This window comes from Rhineura floridana, chromosome 9, assembly GCF_030035675.1.
Source record: "Rhineura floridana isolate rRhiFlo1 chromosome 9, rRhiFlo1.hap2, whole genome shotgun sequence".
NCBI lineage: Eukaryota > Metazoa > Chordata > Lepidosauria > Squamata > Rhineuridae > Rhineura > Rhineura floridana.
Genome location: NC_084488.1, coordinates 109,011,178 through 109,033,220, shown reverse-complemented (window position 1 = coordinate 109,033,220; position 22,043 = coordinate 109,011,178). Strand labels below are relative to the sequence as shown.

The following is a 22,043-nucleotide window of genomic DNA, read 5'->3' as shown; positions in this document are numbered from 1 at the left end:
CAAAGGGGGAACTACAAGATGTAATCAGGAATTGACTGCAAAGGTAGTAGCTTTATTAAAAGAAGTGATAGATGGACATTCAAAATGATTTCAGCTATATCAGAGACACTAGTAAAAATGAGTGCTGACAAAAATGGTAATCAGTCCAATAAGGCAAAATGTAGGTCAATGAAGACGTAGATCTGGAAGCTAGATCTCTGCAAAACATCTTTAAAGCCAAGGGAGGGAGAGAGGGTGCCTTTTATTGAAGAAAAGACGTGGCGAGCAAAGAAGGGGTGCTTAAGTCTTCCTTGACCTTCACTTTCCCCCTGCAACCTCCTGCCTCCACCAATCCCCTGCTGGCTCATTCCCTGTTCCAAGCTATTCATTTTCTGAAAGGCCAACTCCTTCCCTACAGACCCTCTCAAGTGTTGAGATCAGCAGAGGGGGCCCTTTTGGTAGTTCCACCACCCCTGGAAGCTTGGGTGGTGGTGGCCCAGGACAGGGCATTCTCCGTGGCAGCCCCTAAGCTGTGGAACTCTCTCCCCACCGAGGTGCATCTGGCAACTTCATTGTACAACTTTCGGTGAATGCTGAAGATGCACCTCTTTACCCTGGCCTCTGACGCCTGAGATGTATATTTTTAGGACCCACCCTATTTTCTGTGATGTTGTTTAGGTTGCTTTTAACTGTTTTCAATTATGTGTTTTAAAATTGTTGTAACCTCTGGGTGAAGGGCAGTTTGTTGTTGTTGTTGTTGTTTTATAAAACTGAAACACCACTTGATGGGAATCAGAACCTCTAAGCCATTTACAAAAATGAATAAATTGTATCCTCTTCCCTTCACTTCCAGCTGTTTAACTGAGACCCAGGCTTGTTAGCAGATCTGGATCCCCACCACAAATCTAGCGTTGCCTCGATCACTCATATATCAAGTGGCAGAGCAGATTCATCCATCTTACTATCCCCTTATGAATCATTCCCAAGACAGGCAGATCTAGAACAGCAGTTTCAAATCATTGCCATTCCCTCCACTGTCTCCTTCCTTCGTTTGATTATTATACGGGGTGGGGGTGGGGAGAGAGCATTACTCTACCTTCCAAGTACCCATCGTTTTTATTGTAGGCCAAATGAAATGAAAGCTCATGCCATAGTAGTCTTTAAGATGCCACAAGACTCTGCTCTTTTTTCGTGGCCCATCTGTTAAAAAGGCATTCATCAGAGCAACCTCGTGTTGCATCCACCCTTCACTTAAGTACAGTGACCTTGAGATCAGAGGCAGAATGTCCAGGGAGACGGCATTGCTTTCCCACTGGCTTGTGGAAATTGCCATTTCATATTTCTGATTTATATCCATTCGTTCACTTAATGTGGGGCCTGGCCCGCCTGGCTTGCATAAACACCAGCAGGGCACTGTTGGCTGGGTGATGGTATATAATAGAATAGAATGTGCAGCTGAATGAGCCCTCGGGAGGACTGCAGATGCTATTGAGTCCAGTAGTATTTTGCTATAATAAATTAGGGGGCATAGCTGGCACCAGGGTACATTTGCAACGATCAGCCAGGAACGCAGAAAGCTGCTTTAGAATAAATCAGACCATTGTTCCATCTACCTCAGCACTGACTGGGAGTGGTTCTCCAGGGTTTTAGCCATACCCGGAGATGCCAGGAATTGAACTTGGGATTTTATGCATGCAAGGCAGATGCTCTACCACTGAGCTACATCCCTTTCCCACTGCATCATACCTCAGTTTAGCATTATAGTTGCATGAACACCAACTTAGCTGCCAGATGTAGGAAGCTAAATCAGCCCAGATCTGCCTGCTTGTCAGAGGTTTCAGTCACTGCTCTGACTCTACATGGCCCCCAGCCAACCCACAGAGCCCCATCTTAACCAGACTGGCATTCTGCAGACTGCTATCTGAAGGCTCAAATTATTTGAGTAACATTTGATGGAAGATGCATTTTGTCCATCTCCTGCAATTGTTGTGAAGCCAGTAGAAATGAGGATGGAGTCATCACCTTTGCAATTCCCAATAATCCATGAAACATTGCAAAAATGATTAATTCTGGAATCTGAGCCTCTGGAGACACTCAAACAAAAGTACATGAAACAAGCGTTAGTGTCTGTCAAGGAGGAAACTCTCTTCTTGGAGTTATGAAGAGTTTCAACAGATCAGTCGAGACCAGAAATGCCCCATTTGCATCACTTGCATTAGGCTGCATTAATGATAAGCAGCTTGAGTCTTTGTGAGAAACACAGGGTCAAACATTTCAAAATAAAGTAACACGTTCAGAGGTTTACTTGGCCAACTTAAAGCAGCCTTAGAAATAACATAGAAAGCTAGAGGAAAACCAACCGATAGGCATCCATATGACTCAGAGATGAGGACCCTGTGACCTTCCGGATGTTGTTGGACTACAGTTCCCATCAACCTGACTTTCAACATGCTGGCTGCGGCTGATGGGAGTTGGAGTCAAACCAGTGGCAGCTGGTCCATTAGGGTGAATGGGGCACTGCCCCACCAACTTCAGTCTGCCCTCAGCCAGTCCCACCTGCCTGCCTTCCTACTTACATCCAGTACAGGGATGGCTCTGCCTGTCAGGTTCCTCCTCCTTAGCCTGAGTGTTGCCTTTGTAGAACTCAGCAAAAAGGAGGATGGCAGTAAAACTAGAATTAGTTGGCTCTGCCTGTCACTGGCTCTGGCTACCTCCTACTGTTGGCTTCTCTGCCTTCCGCCCTTCCAGTCCCAATAGGCACCAGCCACCATTGAGATAAACAACCTCTGGAGGGCCACAGGTTGTCCATCTCTGCTACAAATGTTTCTGGAGATGATATTTATGGTACTCACCAATGGCTCCTAATGTGACGAATACATTCTGCCGAGGATTAATGTTCTTGTTGTATGGCCGATTGCCATACATGTGAGCAGCACTATTGACCAGCCAAGAGACATTGAGCGAGATGGTGTAGCGGAGGACTGATGCAAGAAAGTACGAATTCCACAAGCTCTCTCCCCAGAAGTACCAAGGCACAAGAGTAGGAATGACAAAACACATCAGCACGACTGAAACCTTATAGTGCCTGCGAAGAAAGAAGATGCAGGACAGGGCTACTACTGTGTGGTTGCAAGACAAAATCTCCTATACTGCTGAAAGCCAAGCTGGACAAGTGAAAGTAGAAGGTAACAGAATCCAGATTATTAGAACAATAGACAATGCATAGTTAGCACAAGTCAAAGAATGGCAGACAAGCTTTTTGTCATGAGAGGAACCCATGATCAAACCTGGGAAATACTGACAAATACAGCAACAAAGTCACATTCTGAAAATGCCTATTCTAACTGCCCTTTAGATCCCCTGACACACATAAGTATCAGTGAAATCTAAATCCAGAACTGGAGTATTCAAGAAAACATTTATATTTTGTTCATCTTCCAAGTGTTCTGGACAGTTTACAATGTCTCCGCCCAGTTGGTTTCATTATGCTCTCATATTTAATATCCAGTTTATATCTATTCATTGGCTTAAGTAAGGACTATGATGTTTAATGGGTATAAACCATGGGCAGATATTGCTGGAAGGGTATTGTTGGTAGAATGTATAATGATGCAGTGTGGTGTAGTGGTTAGAGTAAAGTTCAACTCCCCATTCAGCTCCTCACTCTGGTGAGAGACCAGAGTTCAAATCCCCATGTGGGCATGATGCACCTTGGGTGACTTTGCTCATCACCTGAGCATTTGTTGTTATCAACCTTCAAGTCGATTACAACTTATGGCGACCCTATGAATCTTTTTTGGATATATTCATAGGGTTTTCATGGTAAGAGCAGAGCTTGGAAAAGTTACTAAATGGCTGTGCTGGCTGGGGCTAATGGGAGTTGTAGTTCAAAAAAGTTACTTTTCCAAGCTCTGGGTAAGAGATATTCAGAGGTGGTTTACCATTGCCTTCCTCTAAGCCTACGGCACCTGGTATTCCCAGGCTGTCTCCCATCCAAGTACTAACCAGGCCTGACCCTGCTTAGCTTCTGAGATCAGATGAGATTGGTTGTGTTCAGGGTAGTATGGTCGTAGGCCACCTGAGCATAACCGAGCCATTTTGTTTCTGGCATTCCCAAATATCAAAGGAAAGAAACCCATTTCCACGATTGCCACCTGCCTGCTTCTTGGGCGATATTCTCTCCAGATTTCCCCACAGTAAATGTGGGGGATTACGTGGGAGACTGCAATCACAGCACATACATCAGGCTTTAAAAAGAAAAAACTAATAAGGAGATACTCCACAACACCTGCTTATCACTCTTCCATGCTTGTCCAAGACCTCCATATTAAGAAATACTTAAAAAATGGAAATGGGTATCTCCACACACACACACACACACACACAAAAGCAAGCCTCCATTTTGCCCACTGTGAAACATGATGACTAGCTGGATAATGTTTGCTCTTGAACTCTTGTGCATTTCCTGAGGGTTTTGTGGGGGTTTTTTGTAAGGCACAAATGTACAGGCACAGAAATACCTGTGCTCATGCCCAGAATGGAAGAAGATAGTGGAAGGCAAGGAAGGAGTGATTGAGGTGAAGGACAAAAAAACATAGTCCGGATACATCCCATCATGCTCCACTTATCGGTGTGGATGGTAAGTGAAAGAATTGCAATGAATAGTATGACTGAAAAAAATGGGAATGTGTGGAAGTTAACTTGCTATATGTGTACACAGAATCAGATCTGAATGACCTAGTTGAGATGCAAAGTCCCCACCTGGAAGTGCCCTCATATAAGCCTCCCTGCTTACTAGCTTTAGCTCTGCATACAGCTCCCCTGCAATCTGTACATGGTGCTGACACCTTACCAGCCATTTCAGACTCCTGACTCTCAAGCTACTGGTTCAAATCATTCCCAGTTTATCAGAACCTGAATCCAGCTTCTTCCTGAATGAAGCCTTCATTATTGTTTTCTTCATCCTTGCAACAATACTGTGAACAAAGCTTTGTTATTCCCACTTGGATGACTTAAATACGTGCTGCTATTGTAGCTGTAGCAGAAGGAAGCAAGAAACGACTCCGCACTGCCCCCCCAGACCCTCTGGTGATGTGTAGCCAGGTAGAAGGCATCCTGGATGATGGATGCGATGACATCAATGTCACAGTTCTGCATCAAAGAGATAAGATGCCCTTGTGCCAATGCTGGGACCTTCACACCATATCCTGTGCCTGCTATATGCTAGAGCAGACCATATAAACAACCGATGACAGGCCAAGTTCCTTCACACAGCAAGCATAAGAGAAAATGATGGAATTTGCTCCCACAAGAGGCAGTGATGGCCACCAACTTGGATGGCTTTAAAAGAGGATTAGACAAATTCATGGAGGAAAAGGCTATTGATAGCTAGTAACCATGATGGCTACACTCTGCCTCCATAGTTGGAAGAGTTATGCTTCCAAATACCAGTTGCTAGAAACTACAGGAGATGACAGTGCTCTGGCACTCAGGTCCTGCTTGTGGGCTTCCCAAAGGCAACTAGTTGGCTACTGTGAGAAGAGGATGCTGAACTAGATGGGCCATTGGTTCTGATCCAGTAGGGCTCTTATGTTCTTAGGTTGTTTTTAACTGTTGTAATTATGTTTTAAAATTGTTGTAACCCACCCTGGGACTTTTGGGTGAAGGATGGGTAATAATCTTAATCTTAATAATAATAACAACAACAACAATAACAATAATAATAAATGTCTTGCACAGTACTGTGTAATGTGTTCATACTAGATCCTGGGTCCTCCAGCTCCTTATCAAACAGTGTTGTCATTTTCACAGCTGGCTTGAAAACTGCCTTAATTATTACCTTTAAGTCTTTGATGATGTCACCATAACTCCAGATGATTCACATTACCTCTCTGCACCAGAGAGACTTATTCCACTGAAAATGTATCACACTACCCTCCAGCTAGTGTAGGAAAAGCCCTATAATAGGGGTGGAGAACCACTTTACCTCCAGATGTTGCTGAACTACAACTCCCATCAGCCCCAGCAAGCATACCTAATGGCCAGTGATGATGGGAGTTGCACTTCAGCAACATCAAGAGGGCCAAAGGTTCCCCACACCAGCTGTATGATAGCAATAATGAATAGGCCAGTAACGTGCTTCAGATGAAGCAGGGGTGAGCAACCTGCAGCCAGAGAACCTCAGCAGCAGCATCACTAGCGGGAGCAGAGCTTGGAAAAGTTACTTTTTTGAACTACAACTCCCATCAGCCCAATCCAGTGTCCATGCTGGCTAGGGCTGATGGGAGTTATAGTTTAAAAAAGTAACTTTTCCAAGCTCTGAGCGGGAGTACGGGGGGGGTGCGGACCTCCGGAGCGCGCCCTCCCAGGTACATGGACGGGGGTGGGCAGTCTTGCGTGCGCGCATGCGTGCGCGCATGTGTGCGCACACACACACGCACACACACACGCACTCACCACGCACTCCAGACTGGTGGTGGGAGGCCTGTCCCGGCTTCACCACCAGCGAGCGGGAGCCTGGTTTTGGTCTCGCCCGCCCGCCTCCGAGGAGTAGTTGGCGTGGGGCAACAGCGCGGGGCGGCTCTGGGTGTCACCCCCCTCAGGGTGTCACCTGGGTGCGGTCCGCACCCTCCGCACCCCGGTAGTGACGCCCCTGAACCTCAGACTAATTTCAAAAGCTTTTTGCAAGTGATCAGTTCAGCCCTTTTGCAAGAGCAATCTGCTCTTCCCCGACAGAGAGAGAGAGAGAGAGAGAGAGAGAGAGAGAGAGAGAGGAATAAAATGGTGCCAGAAATAGAAAGGGAGAGAGGGGTAGCAGAGAGATGGGATGGCCCCATTTTCTCATCTGGCCCTTCCCACTACTGGCATGTGGCCCCCAAACGGATGCAACCCTTGACAGAAAAAAGGTTGCCTCCCCTTGAGATAGAGGAATAAGAGTTTTGGGTCAGTGGCAGAGCACCTGCCTTGCATTCAGAAGGTCCCAGGTTCAATCCCTGACATCCCCAGGGTAGGGTTAGAAATGTCCCCTGCCTGAAAGCCGGGACAGCCACTGCCAGGCAGTGTTGACAATACTGAGCTAGATGGATCCATGGATGGACTAGGTAAAGGCAGCCTTCCCATGTTCCTAGAGCACCACAAGTGTGATGCAGGTTGAAATGTGAATGTAAATCCGCCTTCCTGCATGGTTCTCAATAGATTTAAAAATGGAATGTTTGCAGCACATTCAAAGCTGCATTCACAGTCACTCACACTTCCACAAAAATAGTTCTATTTTTAGAGGCCAAACGGTGCTTTGGGTGTGATATGAAAATACTGAAAGGTCATGAGCTCTTTTATTAGCTACCTAGGCTCTAGCAGTTGTTTTATATCATCATCATCATCATCATTTAGATTTCTTCACTCTCAGGTCCCAGGGTGGGTTACAACAATATAAAATTCAACATTAAAAACAGTGTAAAATGAATTGCAATCACAGAAACAGGGTAGGTTCAATTACAGCAGCCTTCACCAACCTGGTGCTTTCCAGATGCTTTGGACTACAACTCCCAACAGCTCCAGCCAACACATGCTAGTGGGAGTTGTAGTGCAAAACATCTAGAAAGCACCAAGTCAGCAAAGGTTGCATTAGGGGACGCACAACTTCATAAGAATATAAGAACAGCCTACTGGATCAGGCCAGCGGTCTATCTAGTCGAGCATCCTGTTCTCACAGTGGCCAACCAGATGCCTATGGGAAGCCTGCAAACAAGACCTGAGTGCAGCAGCAACTCTCCCCTTCTGCAGTTTCCAGCAACCGATATTCAGAAGCACACTGCCTCCAATAGTGGAAGCAGCTTCACTTCCCATCCACCACCCTCTACCAAAACAACTTCAAAACCTTTGCATCTCTCTAAATTGCTGCTAGCTGCGCTCATTCATTTGCAGCACAAGAATTTCTGCTGACTTTCAGAGCAAGACCACGTCAAGTAGATGTAATTTGATGGAATCAGTGTCACTGAGTGCAGATTTCTTCCTCATTAATGCAAATGCTTAGAGAGCACTACCCCCCCCCAAAAAAAACCTGCAGTGGAAGGACAAGCTCCCCACTTACTTGTTTTAAAATTCTCCAGTTATTTGTTTTAAAATACCTTCCAGTGCAGATACCAGGTCAAATGGTTGCTACAGTTATAACAACCTTCTCCAGCCTGGTCGTATTTTTACTCCTTTTCCTATGACATTATTTCCCTTCTTTTTAAACGTGGTATCTTTACAGCAGCTTCACTGTCTTCTGGTTCAGTTTGGGATAAGCCCCTTCTCTGCCCAAGAAGGAAGACTATTGTGTGGGACAAATCTGGTGCCAAAGGGTGGCCAGGTAGGGCCCTGTCCGAGAGTCCCTGTGGCCCAGAGGGGCCCCTGAAGGGGGTCAACTCCCAACCCTGCCACAGATCACAGAGACGGAGCTCCCAGCCCCCCCAGACTGTGCGGGCCCATGGCACCCACCCACTCCACCTACCTCTCTTCCCTTTCTGTGAATGCCCTGAGCACTATGCACGCAGTTGCCATCAACCAAGATTGCAGCAGACGCTTCTCTAAGGGGCTAATGCCCCTACCACCATCTTGATTGATGGGAGGCATGTGTGCGCACACAGCGTAACGTGCATGCGTGCCATCAACGAAGATGGCGGCTGGGGTATTAGCCCCTTAGAGAAGCCTCCACCACCATCTTGGTTGATGGCAGCGACCTGTATGCCCAGTGAGCAGGGCATTCACAGAAAGAGAAAAGAGGTACGTGAAGTGGTCACACACGGTCTGTGGGGAGGGGGCGTGGGAACAGGGCGGCTGGGGCAGGCTGGCATCCAAGGGCCCAGTCATGCCTGGCACCAGCAATGCACCATGATAATCACACAAATAGCATTTGCGGGCTCAGCTACATAAACCCTTAAAGCAAAGGTTGCTGTTTTGTTGTCAGATCTGTAAAATGCTGTTTTCCGCCTCTGCTTTCATTTCTTGATAAGGTGTTCTCCGCCCCCATCCCCACCCCAATAGCAATTTCACCAGTAATGTAGTGGCTAATTCAGAAGTCTAGGGTCCCTTCATGATAGTCACACATAGCCACACACCCCCTTTTTTTTCCTTTTGCTGCTGGGTTGAGAATGAGATCCTTGTTAATACCTTCTCCCACAATAACAGATGTCCCTAGGAGCCAATCAGCATGAAAGAGGAGAGTATTAGTTACTTAAAAGAGTCTTCTCAATGGCTAATTCACCTCATTTCACTTTGATTGGCTCCAATCATCAGGAAAGGACAAGGAAGCATGTTAGAAGACTTTTCTCAGTGGCTAAAAGACTCCCCTTTCATGTGATTGGCTCATAGGATGCTGGCGACATTAGGGACCCAGCTCCCTAAAACATAAGGGATCTAAGATCCCGTGAGACCCCAGACGACTACACCCCTGAATTTCACTCACTTTCTTTGAAACATAACAACAGGATCTTCCAGCAGGTCACTGAAGTCCAGCTTCCTTCCTTTCTCTATGACATCTCGATGCTTCCGGACAAAGAGCCAGCCAATGTGGGAGAAAAAGAAGCCACGCCGGGCATTGTGGGGGTCGGCATCCGTCTCCGAGTACTTGTGATGGACTCGATGATCTCGGCACCATTCGAAAATGTCGTTCTGCATGGAGAACAGCAGGAGGGCTTAGCCATTTAAGATTTGCATCACTGTGGGGCCTGAATCCTTGCTTCATAGCCCATAGTTTCAGCAGAGCTTGAAAAAGTAACTTTTCCAAGCTCTAGCACATACATAGTTCACCAAAGCAGAGAAGCAACAACAGTTGTTTATATCAAATGGGGTCAGAAATAGTGGCTTGCTTCTTTCCCCATTGCTACTGACTTCCAGTCATGTCTAATCCCTGTGGGGTCCAGAAGCACATTTGCCATACAAACACCCCTCTAGCTAAAGAATGAGGGGTAGTGGGCGAGGGGAAAGAGATTTTCAGGAGAAATGTGGCTGGCCCAAGTGACATTCGTTGTGCTTGTTGCCACAAATGATACATAATTAATTACATTTCCTTCCCTCATCTACATTGTGTTTTCTTTGCATTGAAACAGATGGGGTAGGACAACGTAATTACAATGTAACGTACACAATTTACGCAATTAATTACATAAGTTATGTAATTTTGCCACAACAGACCGGAAAACAAATAACGCTGTTTTTGGCAGAAGACGAACTTGCAGCAGAATGGAAACAGGGCTGCATGTGACGAATACACGGTGGAATGGAAAACAATTACACCCCTAATGAGAACTCTAACATCACAGGCAAAACATTCTAGCTCACAGCTTTTCAGGGGAGCCACTTCATTCATTGGGCTGCCAGTCATCAAGTGCCACAGTAGAGAAGTCAAATGATGTGCATGCACGGGAGTGAGCCAACCTGAAATGCCATTGAATTGGCTGCAGCCAGGAATATCCGCAAAGGCAGCTTGGCTTTGTAAGATCTGTGACTCCACAGGCGATGGGCCCCTGCTGTCACCCCCAGGGCAGTCACTAGGAAACATAAGTATGCTGAAAGATATGAAGGAGCAATGGGGCGGGGGGAGAGAGAGAGAAATGAAAGAGTGAAAATACCAAGCAGCTGTGTCCATTATCATTTCTTGTTCAAATGTAGCTCACTCTCTCATGGATGTCACTGTTGTCCAGAGGGAGCATATATACAGTAGGACTTGTGCAAATGTCTGTAGCATGGCCCAGAGAGGTCACACCATGCAGATGTTCTGGGAGGGAACTTGGGCATAGGGGGAAGCAAGGGAAATTGTGCAGAGGTTTTCAATATAAAATGAAACTCCAAGCTCAGACCCAGCCTTTCCCAACCAGTGTGCCTCCAGATGTTGTTGGACCACAACTCCCATCAGCCTCAGCCAGCATTGCCAATGGTCAGGAAAGATGGGAATTGTAGTCCAACAACATCTGGAGGCACACTGGTTGGGAAAGACTGCTCAGACTACTGAGTTATTCTGCATATCCATAACAACACTCTCTCTTTCCATCTCCCAGACCAGACTAACTCAAAAACACACAAGCTTCCTTCTGGCCCCAGGACAGGTGGGGAGGCTACCCCAGTTGTTTCTATGACCACACATCTGCTCTTGACCAAGTCTTTAGACACATAGATTGGATACTTGACAGACTTGGCCATAACCGTAACAAAGGAATTGATTTGTCCAGTTCAGCAGGTTCCTTTACTACAAACTCCATCGCTACAGACGCAGAATTACAGGCTTGGCAGGTACCCACAGACACTATCCATACCAACTCCCTAATCCCATAACAATATAAATCAACATAAATGCAATAACAATTATTTATTTATTCCCTTTTTTTTTTTTTTTACAAAAAAACTGCCTCAGTTTCATCCTTGCTACAATCCTGTGAGGTAGGCTAGGCAGAGAAACTGGCCTAAGATTACCTCATAAGCTGTATGGCTGAGCTGAGTGGAAACAGGATAGAAAGCTGCCTTAGACTTTTCACATATCCTATTCAATAAGTGTATACAAATAGTTGAGCGGTACACTCATACAGCGAGTGTACAGTTTGTGAATCCATGTACACAACAGCTGAGCTGCACAAATAATCAGGTGTGCACTTGTGAACACAAACACTTGTACATGTATAGAGACAGCTTGTGCCTATGTTCAGTGTGATGTGAACAAGCTTACTGAGTCAGATCATTGCTCCCTCTAGTTCAGTGTTGTCTATAGCACAGAAGAGCAGAAAGCCAGACTGGATCTACTGATAAATCTCTGTTATTTGCAGCAGATTGGCAAAGATTTCTGCCTCGCAGTTATTTTAACAAGAGCAGCATCAAAATGACTCCACCACCCTCCCTGACCTAAATTATACATCTGAAACGAAGAAAGCTTGGAGTGCTTTGTTGTGTGGAAAGTCTGAGAGCACAAAGTTTTGGCACGCACAAGAAACTCATTGGCTCAAAATTATTTAATTCTGTCTCTTGTCATTCGTTTCTGGATTCAGTTGCCAGATGTCAGGGTTTTTGTAAAAAGGAAACCACCACCACCACCACCCAAGTAGATCCTGGAAGCCTGAAGACTACAGACCCCTAATCTGAGACTGGTGGCTCTGATGTCAATGGGGCAGTGAATCCTTTCTGGGTTTTAGTCCAGGCTGAAAATACCTTGGACAGCTCCTTGAAACTTTGAACTATAACCCAGACTGAATTCACAGCCCCACTGACATTGGGGGCACCAGTCTCCACTGCTGGCAGTGGTTCCCCACTCAGACAAGAGTCTCTCCCAGACCTGCGTTGAAAACCAAACCTGGGACTTTCACAAAACATGCAGTCTACCACTGAGCCAGGGCTGGTGCCAAAAGGCGGCCAGGTTGAGCCCTGGCTGAGGGCCCCCCTGGCCCAAAGGGGCTCCTGAAGGACCCCTCCTTATGGTAGCGCTCCCATTCCATAATCCATGGCAGGGTTGGCTCCTGACACTGCCGCAGATCGCAGAGAGGGAGCTCCCACGCACCCCTACCTCCCCAATATAGTCAGTGTGGGGGCTTCAATAAGCCTGCACACATGCCCCACCTACCTCTCCTGTATGTGTAAATAATATGAGCACTGTGCGTGCATGCCTGCCATCAACTAAGATAATGACAGGGGCTTCCCTAAGGGGCTGACGCTCCTGCCATTGATGGCAGGCATGAGCAAACAATGTGCACGTTGTTCACAGGGACAGGAAAGGTAAGTGGGATATGTGGGTGGGCTTATTAGCCCCATGCAGCCTGTATAGGAGGCTGGGCTAGGGTGCTGTGGGCTCGGGGCAGGCTGGTGCCCAAGGGCCCAGTCATGCCTGGTGCCGGCCCTGCGCTGTGCTGTGACCTTTCACACTTGGGATGGGAGCCAGCTCTTCCCAGTCTAACTACAGCATTCCCACTGCTATATTGCACTAGATCTTAATTAATTCCATGCCACAAATTATGGTGGGGGAGAGACGCCTTATGTTGGTTGTCCAGGAGCTCCTACTAGAAGCCACCCAACAGTCCAACCCTCCTTGCCTCTGGTATCTTGTTTAAGCAGATTTCACATCCACCCAAGAGCATCCACTTGGTTTGCTACTCTTTACCCCCCCCAGCTCCTGTACCTTCAACAATCGCATGATGAAGGAAGAAATTCAACAGGTGCAGCTTTTCCATGCATGGAGATACAAGGGGAAAGCTGCACCTGCTGAATGTCTTCTAGTCACAGAGCAATCAAAGGCCAATGACCCTTGCTAAGAAACAAAAATGGCAACAACCCTACAGATTAATTTTTTGGGGTCCCTGTGATGCGTCCTTCCCTGGCTCTCCCTGTCAGGTTCCTACCTGCTCGTGGTTACTGCCTGTCTCTAGGCACCACCAGGGACTCCACCAGTCCGGACCGCACTCTCTTATGGTTTACCTATCCGCTCTAGCACAGATCTCAACAGATCCCCCTGCTAGGCAACCACCAGTAACGTCCCAATACTAGTATTCCCAGAGACTCTGAATACTGGTATTGTTATTCTCTTCACCGCTGCCACCATTTGTTACAGTTCCCCTTCAGCCTTGGTCATTACCTTACCCTCCCTTCTGGTCTGTGAAACCCCAGCCAAGGATCAGGCCTTTGGTAAACCAAATTAAGTATTTATTAAAGATAACAAAGCTAACAAGATTAACAAGATTTCTTCTTAAGGCACATAAGCATATGGTTTTACTCAATACTAATCCGAACTCCACCTCCCTCCTGGTAAACAACTGTCTAAACCCCACCAAGCAATCCACTCTTTCTCTTCTTCCCCCCAGATTCCACTCTCACTCCTCCTTTTATACATTCAGCCATTTTAAAACATTCAGCCAATCATCTCGCATTCTACTGCCCATTCACTCCCCCTCTTTCACTCCACTTACCATGTATCTTTTAAAACAACAACACTTACCATATATACATTAATATAGGAACATCACATTCCCCCCCCCTTAAACAACAGCAGAGTATTATTCCTGTTCCAGGATTTATACGTCGCGTTAACAAATAAAAGTCTCTATGGGGAAAATGTCTTTCTTTGTTCCTCTGTCTGGTCACGTCACTGCAGTCCCAGCCACTTGCCTGCAAAGTCCATCGGCCAGTACATTGTCCTTGCCTTTGATGAACTGGAAGTCCACTTGATAGTCCTGTAGGGCCCAGGACCACCTCTGCAGCATAGTGTTATGGTTTTTCATAGTCTGCAACCATAACAAGGCCCGATGATCCGTAGTCACTGTGAATCTTCATCCCCACACGTATGGGCGCAACTTGTTCAGTCCCCACACGACCGCTAGACACTCCTTCTGGACCGACGAATAGTTTTTCTCCCTCGGCGTCAGCTTGCGACTCAGGTACGCCACTGGATGTCTGGTGCCTTCTCTCTCCTGCAGCAAGACGACTCCCAGCGTGAGGTCCGACGCATCTGTAGCCACGATGAATGGTTTCTCATAGTCTGGTGCTATTAATATGGGTCCTTGGCACAAGGCTTGCTTCAGTAGATCAAAAGCCTTCTGACATTCATCCGTCCATACCACACGCTCAGAACACTTCTTCTTTGTTAATTCATGCAAGGGGGTTGCTATTTCCCCAAAATTTCTCACAAACTTCCTATAAAATCCAGCCACACCCAGAAATGCCCTTACTTGTTTTTTGGTTAAGGGGATCGGCCACGCTTGTATTGCCTCCACCTTGCTCCATAAGGGGGTGATTTTCCCACTCCCCACCTTATGTCCTAAATAGATTACTTCCTTTAGTCCAAACTGGCATTTCTTAGCTTTTATTGTGAGGCCTGCTTTTCTTAAGGCCTCCAATACTGTTGTCAGGTGTTGGACATGCTCAGGCACCAACTTGCTAAAAATGGCCACGTCATCGATATAGGCCACTGCAAAATCTGACATGCCTCGCAACACAGTATTGATTAGCCTCTGAAATGAACTTGGTGAGTTCCTTAGTCCCATGGGTAAGGTCACAAACTCATATAACCCATCTGGTGTACTGAAGGCAGTTTTGACCATATCTCCCACATCATACACCCGTTCTCTGGCTGTTCTGTCATACCAGTAACTTTGCTTCTCCTGTGCATGACTCAAATTCTCTTTCACTACTTCCATCATTGATGTTAATTTATTGCGGAATTCCAATACAAAATCTACTACAGAAGTTTTGTACTCTCCCAGAGTTCCTTCCCATGAATTTTTTAGCAGTTCCAAAGGTCCCCTCACTTTTCTAGTGAACATGAGTTCAAAGGGTGAGAAGCCTGTTGACTCCTGAGGGACTTCTCTGTATGCAAATAAGAAGCATCCCAACCGTTCATCCCAGTCTTGTGGGTGATCTTGAACATAGCTTCTTATCATGCCCTTCAAAACTCCATTGAATCTCTCAGTTAGCCCATTAGTGGCGGGATGGTAAGTAGTGGTCTTTAGATGTTTTAGACCACAACATTTCCACATACATTGCATCACTTCTCCCATGAATACACTGCCTTGATCTGTCAGCACTTCATGAGGGAAACCCAGCCTCATAAAGATTTTTAATAAAGCCTCTGCCACTACAGGGGCTTCTACAGATCTCAGTGCTTCTGCGTCTGGGTACCTGGTGGCAAAATCCACCACCACCACTAGATATTTCTTGCCATGCCTTGTGGGTTTGGAAAAAGGTCCCACCAAATCTATTCCCACTCTATAAAAGGGTTGTCCAATTATAGGAAGGGGCTTTAAGGGTGCCTTGGTCTTTACTCCACTCTTTCCCACCTTTTGGCATATTCCACAAGATAGACAATGTTGTTTTACATCCTTGGAGATATTTGGCCAATAATAATGTGCAGCCAATCTCCTCTTGGTCTTTTTTATTCCCAGATGTCCTGCACATGGAACATCGTGGGCTACCTCTAGCAATCTGGTTCTGTATTTGCTAGGTACTATCAATTGCTTCACTGGTTCACATTCATCCTTTCTCTCAGCAGGCATCCACAGTCTATATAAAATCCCATTCTCACACACAACTTGATTCCTCAGTTTGTCAGTGAAAGGAATCTGTCGGGTCAGGGCTTGTTCCTTTACCTGCTTCAAACTGATATCTTTATGCAGCTCTTCACTGAATTGATCGGCTTCTTCCCCAGAGACCACTTGATACAGTTTGTCTTCTTCAGCAGGCCTGCTAGTGGTTGCTATGGTGACCTGAGGCTGGTTAACAGATTCCACCCTGTTTGTTTCAGCCCCCCTTAATATGGCTTCTTTTTCTCTGCCAATTTGCTGTCTGGTCACTACATAGATCTTTCCTTGGGCGCCCATTACATCCCTTCCCAGTATTACTGGTTCTTGTTGCTGGGCATTAATACCAACTTTATATTGGCCCTTTCGGCCTCTCCATTCCATTTTCACTAGGGCCACAGGCAAACTCTCTGGTTGACCCCTCTCTCCTTGGATATTCACCATTTCCTGAGGTAATATTTCTTCAGATTTTATTAAATCTGGCCTCAGTAACGTCTGAATGGTACCAGTGTCAAGCAATGCCCAATAATTTGCCCCTTGTACACTCACTTCCTCTCTCAGACTTGAATCAAGGTCTGTTACTTCTGTCCAGTTTATCTGGCAGAACTGAACCTTTTTCGCTGTTTCTAAAGCCTTGGGCTCTGTTTTCACTACCCTTGTCTGAGCAGGATTACTAATGGGGTTGGCAACCTCACATTGAAAACGTAGGTGCCCCGGTCTACCACATTTGTAGCATAATTTCTCCTCACTTTTAGGGTACACAGATCCACTCTGGGGTGTCCTGTGCCCTTCAGATTTTAATGGAGGACTCACTCGCTGTGGTACCACATCCCTTCTGCCAGCACTATATGGTCTGGGTTTAAACTCTCTTGATGTTTTCCCCACCCAGCCAGTTCTATTAGAGGCGAAGTGATCCGCCATCTCTGCGGCCTCCTGCACAGATGTAGGAGAACGGTCTTTGACCAGGAGCCTTATTTCTGGTGGTAACTGATGGTATAATTGATCCAGTATCATGAGGCTTTTCACCTCTTCCACTGAGCTTTGGCACTACTCATCCACTTTCCAAATATATCCATCAACTTTGCTCCCAGTTCCACAAAAGACCTCCCTGTCTGTATCTGGCAGTTTCTGAAAAGCTTTCTAAAATAATCAGGCCCCAGTCTGAATCTTTTAAACACTGCTTCTTTGAATTCAGCATAGGTGACGGGCCTGTCTGAGGGGAAATATTGGTATACCTCAGCCAATTCCCCTTTAATCAGGTTTGATAAATACTGCATGTATTTATCTTCAGGTAGCCCCCACAATTGAGCTGCTTTTTCAAAGGTGCTGAGGTAAATTTGAGGATCTTGACCAGGCTCATAGACAGCAAAGTCCTTTGGAGTAATTTTTATTTTTGCTCCATCTCTCTCTTTCCTTGTCTCCTCAGAGTGAAATTTCTCTCTATCAAATTTTAACTTTTCTACTTGTAATTCAGCATCCAATGCTTGTTGCTTCTCCCTCTCCTCAAACCCCAATCTCATTCTCTCAATTTCCAGCTCCCTCTGTTTTTCCTTCTCTGCACCTTCCATCTTCAATCTCTCAGCTTCCAACTCCCTCTGCTTGTCTTTTTCCTCAGCCTCCCATCTTAACTTCTCTCTCAAGTACTCTATATAAGCGGGATTGCTTAAATATCCTTCTGGGGTCTCTTCCCTGACAGGTTGTTTTTGCTGGGCAGTAGCAAATCCTATAAGTGCTACCCTCAATTCATCTACCCCTTTACCCTCGTGAGGTAAATTGAATGTTATGCACTTCTCCACCAGCTCCTCTCTTTTCATTTTTATGTATTCAGCCATGGTGTTTGAGTTCACTCACTCTTTGCCACACACTCTTTGCCAGTCACTCTCACAAGAAATCTTGTTTTGTTATTTCTATTTGCCACACCACTGTTCTGGATTCTCTAGTATTCGTATCTGGATTCTCTGTTGTTCGTATCCCACCGCTACTGCCACCACATGTGATGCGTCCTTCCCTGGCTCTCCCTGTCAGGTTCCTACCTGCTCGTGGTTACTGCCTGTCTCTAGGCACCACCAGGGACTCCACCAGTCCGGACCGCACTCTCTTATGGTTTACCTATCCGCTCTAGCACAGATCTCAACAGATCCCCCTGCTAGGCAACCACCAGTAACGTCCCAATACTAGTATTCCCAGAGACTCTGAATACTGGTATTGTTATTCTCTTCACCGCTGCCACCATTTGTTACAGTTCCCCTTCAGCCTTGGTCATTACCTTACCCTCCCTTCTGGTCTGTGAAACCCCAGCCAAGGATCAGGCCTTTGGTAAACCAAATTAAGTATTTATTAAAGATAACAAAGCTAACAAGATTAACAAGATTTCTTCTTAAGGCACATAAGCATATGGTTTTACTCAATACTAATCCGAACTCCACCTTCCTCCTGGTAAACAACTCTCTAAACCCCACCAAGCAATCCACTCTTTCTCTTCTTCCCCCCAGATTCCACTCTCACTCCTCCTTTTATACATTCAGCCATTTTAAAACACTCAGCCAATCATCTCGCATTCTACTGCCCATTCACTCCCCCTCTTTCACTCCACTTACCATGTATCTTCTAAAACAACAACACTTACCATATATATATTAATATAGGAACATCACAGTCCCTTCCAACTATGTGATTCTATGATGACTAATACAAATACTGGTACAGCAGAAGCTACCTTATACCAGGTCAGACTTCTTGATCAACAGCCCCAGGTCTGTCTATTTGAGGACCGGGGAAGCTGTGGCCCTCCAGATGTGGCTGGACTCCAAGTCCCATCACGGCCAATGGTCAGGGATGGTGGGAGTTGAACTCCAATGATATCTGGAGGCTTCCTCACTTTTTGCCTATTTTGACTGGCCGCAGCTTTCCAAGTCCTCAGGCAGACAGGTATCTTCCCCATCTCATGCTGCCTTATCCTTTTAGCTCAGGGATGGGGACCCTGTATCCTCCAAATGTTAGACTCTACGTCCTTTCATCCCTATCATGCTGGAAGGCCAATAGAAGGTAGTGCTCAACACCATCCAGAGGGCCACAGATTCCCCCATCTGTGTTTAAACTGAAGACACCCAGGATTGAAGTGGAAGCCTCCTGCACACAAAATCAGTCCCTCTACCACTGTTCAATCGCCTCTCCCTGTTAAATCATGTTGTTTTCACAGGCCAGGATCCAAATAATTATGCTTCTTTCTCTGTATGTCTACAGAGGGCAGTAGGCCTCAGGTTACAAGGCAACCATCTTTTAAAATTGAGAAGGGTTTCTAGCAAGGTGTGTGATCTTTGATCCAGCATGGGCCGCTCTTCAAAGGGTGGAAATGGAAATGGACTGCCTTCAAGTCAATTCCGACTTATGGCGACTTGTGAATAGGGTGGTCATGGTAAGTGGTATTCTGAGGGGGTTTACCATTCCCTCCCTCTGAGGCTGAGAGGCAATGACTGGCCCAAGGTCACCCAGGGAGCTTCATGGCTGTGTGGGGATTTGTACCCTGGTCTCCCAGGTCAAACACTTTAACCACTGTGCCACACTGGCTCTCCTTCAAAGGGTAGGAAAAGCCAAAACATGCCCAAAGCTCTTGGGTACTCCTGAAATATTTCCTAGCCATATTTTGGTATCTATAAGACTGTCTTCTCCTTTTCAGCTGCATAGGATATCTGGACATCCCCCCCCCCATTAATTTCCTCTATATGTGGGAACAAGGCAGTAGCTGCGTGAGGAAACAGCCATTTTTCTTCTTAGGTCTTATTCAGAGCCTGCTTCTTTCTCAAGGATTAGGTTTACAGCCACAAACCTCAGTTTATAGCAATTGTTCCTGCATTTTGAAAGCTTGCAACAGGAAAAGATCTCGGAGAGCTTATGCAGTGGTTTGACTATGTCCAGATTTTATTGAACGCTTGTTCTCATTTATTTATGGGGCAGTTATATGACAACAGGCATTCATCCTGATTTGCTTGTGGGTGTACACATCTTCCAATTAATCATTTGTTCATCTCACGTTTTTCAGGTCATTTCTCCATTGCTATGCAAACTGCAAAAAGTGCAGGTTTTAAAAAAACCCCATGGATTTGTTGCACTAGGGCAACAGAACATTTTAATCCACTTTAAATATGCAAACCTAAATTACATTACGTGCTTGACTCTTTTCTGCAAAATACTGACAGTCTGAAGATGCCTGAAAGATCATCTCACTGCACTGTGCTGGAATAAGAGGGGGAGAAATCTGCAGATGTACAAATAAATGAAATTGGTTTATCACCTAAACATTAACAGCACAATGAGTTGTATTTATCTAAGTCCGGATCAGAACAAATCCATGGAAATTAATGGACCTACATTAGACATGTCTATTAACTTCAATGGATCTACTTTGAGTAGGACTAACATTGAATATCACCCAATAATTTTCTTTCAATGTAGCTGCACTGTGCAGCCAAACAAAGTTTCATTATTTTAAAGAGTAATCATGTTTATTTTAGAGAGAAAATGTGCAGATTTAGAGAATTTGCCTCATGTACATAGTATAGTATGTATGGTAATCAAGACATGTAATGTTCGCAATGTATATATGTACACAAACTTTAAAAAAAGGAAAGAAAAATATGAACACGTCTTAGTTACAAGCAGAACTAAACCTAAATGCAACACCTAAATGTATCTGAAACGTGGAATAAAGCAATAAAGAAGCATGTGTGTATGCTTGCAGTGAGAAGTAAGAATTTGTCTATTCTGCAGTTATTATGATTAGAGCAGTAGGGTGCTTATTGATAAAGGATGGAATAATGAAATAAATTCTGGAAAAAATATTCACCCTATGTTACCCTTATTCTTTTAAAGACTATACTTACAATCACAGTGGCTATTTTCCATCTTTTTCTAGAGTACTTGATGGTGAAGGATGAGAGCAACCCTACAGAAACACTGCTGTGCCCATTGTAGTTAGCTGGCTGGCTGGCTACCTCAGCTGTAACTCAGGCCTAATTTCTGATTTTCCCAATGTGTGTAGCTCAACATGAGGCCTTTTCAGGGTTTCTGGACAGAAAAAAATCAACCCAGCAATCAGTAAAAAAAAATCCATTTATAATTAGTTTCCAATCGCTTAGTTAGTCCTTTATATAGCAACAGCAAAAAGTTTCCCTTGATTGTCCAACAGGAAAGAAAGTCTAAAGGCCGGGAACAAGACTAGAAGGAGGGGCTGTCAAGCAGGAGTTACCAAACACTCTAAAATACTTGTTTCTATCTGTTCTTCCCTAAACGTGTAGTATGGACAAGTTAATGTTTCAGGTGAAATGTAAATTAGAGATACCTAATCCACCATCAAAGCCTAGCTCAGAAGCTCACTGTCATTACCAAAGTAGTTCAGTTCATGAAGAATCAGAGCACAGGGGCACACTACAGGTAAGTGTAGCTATAAGCAAAGAGGAGCTTTTGAGCCTGGTATTCCTGGAAATCTCTCAAAAAAGCATAAGATAATTCAACAGATTAAACATCATTCATACCCAAAGAACAGTGACAGCAACAAAAATGGTTCCAGAAATATAAATGGTCAGAGTATTCTAAGCTCCACACTAGTTTTGATTATACCATAAACTATTTTGCTTGTTTTACACATTTTGGTTTCTCCTTGTTCACTGCATCCTTAATATCCTTTTTTCTTATGAAACAAAAAAAAGCCAATCATGTAATCCTAGTGTTCATACTAGAATCATAGAATAGTAGAGTTGGAAGGGTCTGATAAGGCCATCAAGTCCAACCCCCTGCTCAATGCAGGAATCCAAATCAAAGTATTCCCAACAGATAGCTGTCCAGCTGCCTCTTGAATGCCTCCAGTGTCGGAGAGCCCACTACCTCTCTAGGTCATTGGTTCCATTGTCGTATGGCTCTAACAGGAAGTTTTTTCTGATGTCCAGTCGAAATATGGCTTCCTGCAACTTGAGCCCATTATTCTGTGTCCTGCACTCTGGGACAACTGAGAAGAGATCCCAGCCCTCCTCTGTGTGGCAACCT

At 45.3% G+C, this 22,043-nt stretch overlaps 1 protein-coding gene and 1 pseudogene across 1 annotated transcript in view; both read right to left on the bottom strand.

Annotated features, from left to right (window-relative positions):
* Window positions 1-22,043, bottom strand: part of SCD5 (stearoyl-CoA desaturase 5) — a 56,579-nt gene that overhangs the window by 5,051 nt on the left and 29,485 nt on the right. Inside the window, 3 exon segments of the mRNA XM_061583188.1 lie at window positions 2,832-3,064; window positions 9,425-9,630; window positions 10,396-10,526. Coding sequence (XP_061439172.1) covers window positions 2,832-3,064; window positions 9,425-9,630; window positions 10,396-10,526 — 570 coding nt within the window.
* LOC133364726 (5S ribosomal RNA) lies at window positions 3,936-4,054 on the bottom strand (annotated as a pseudogene).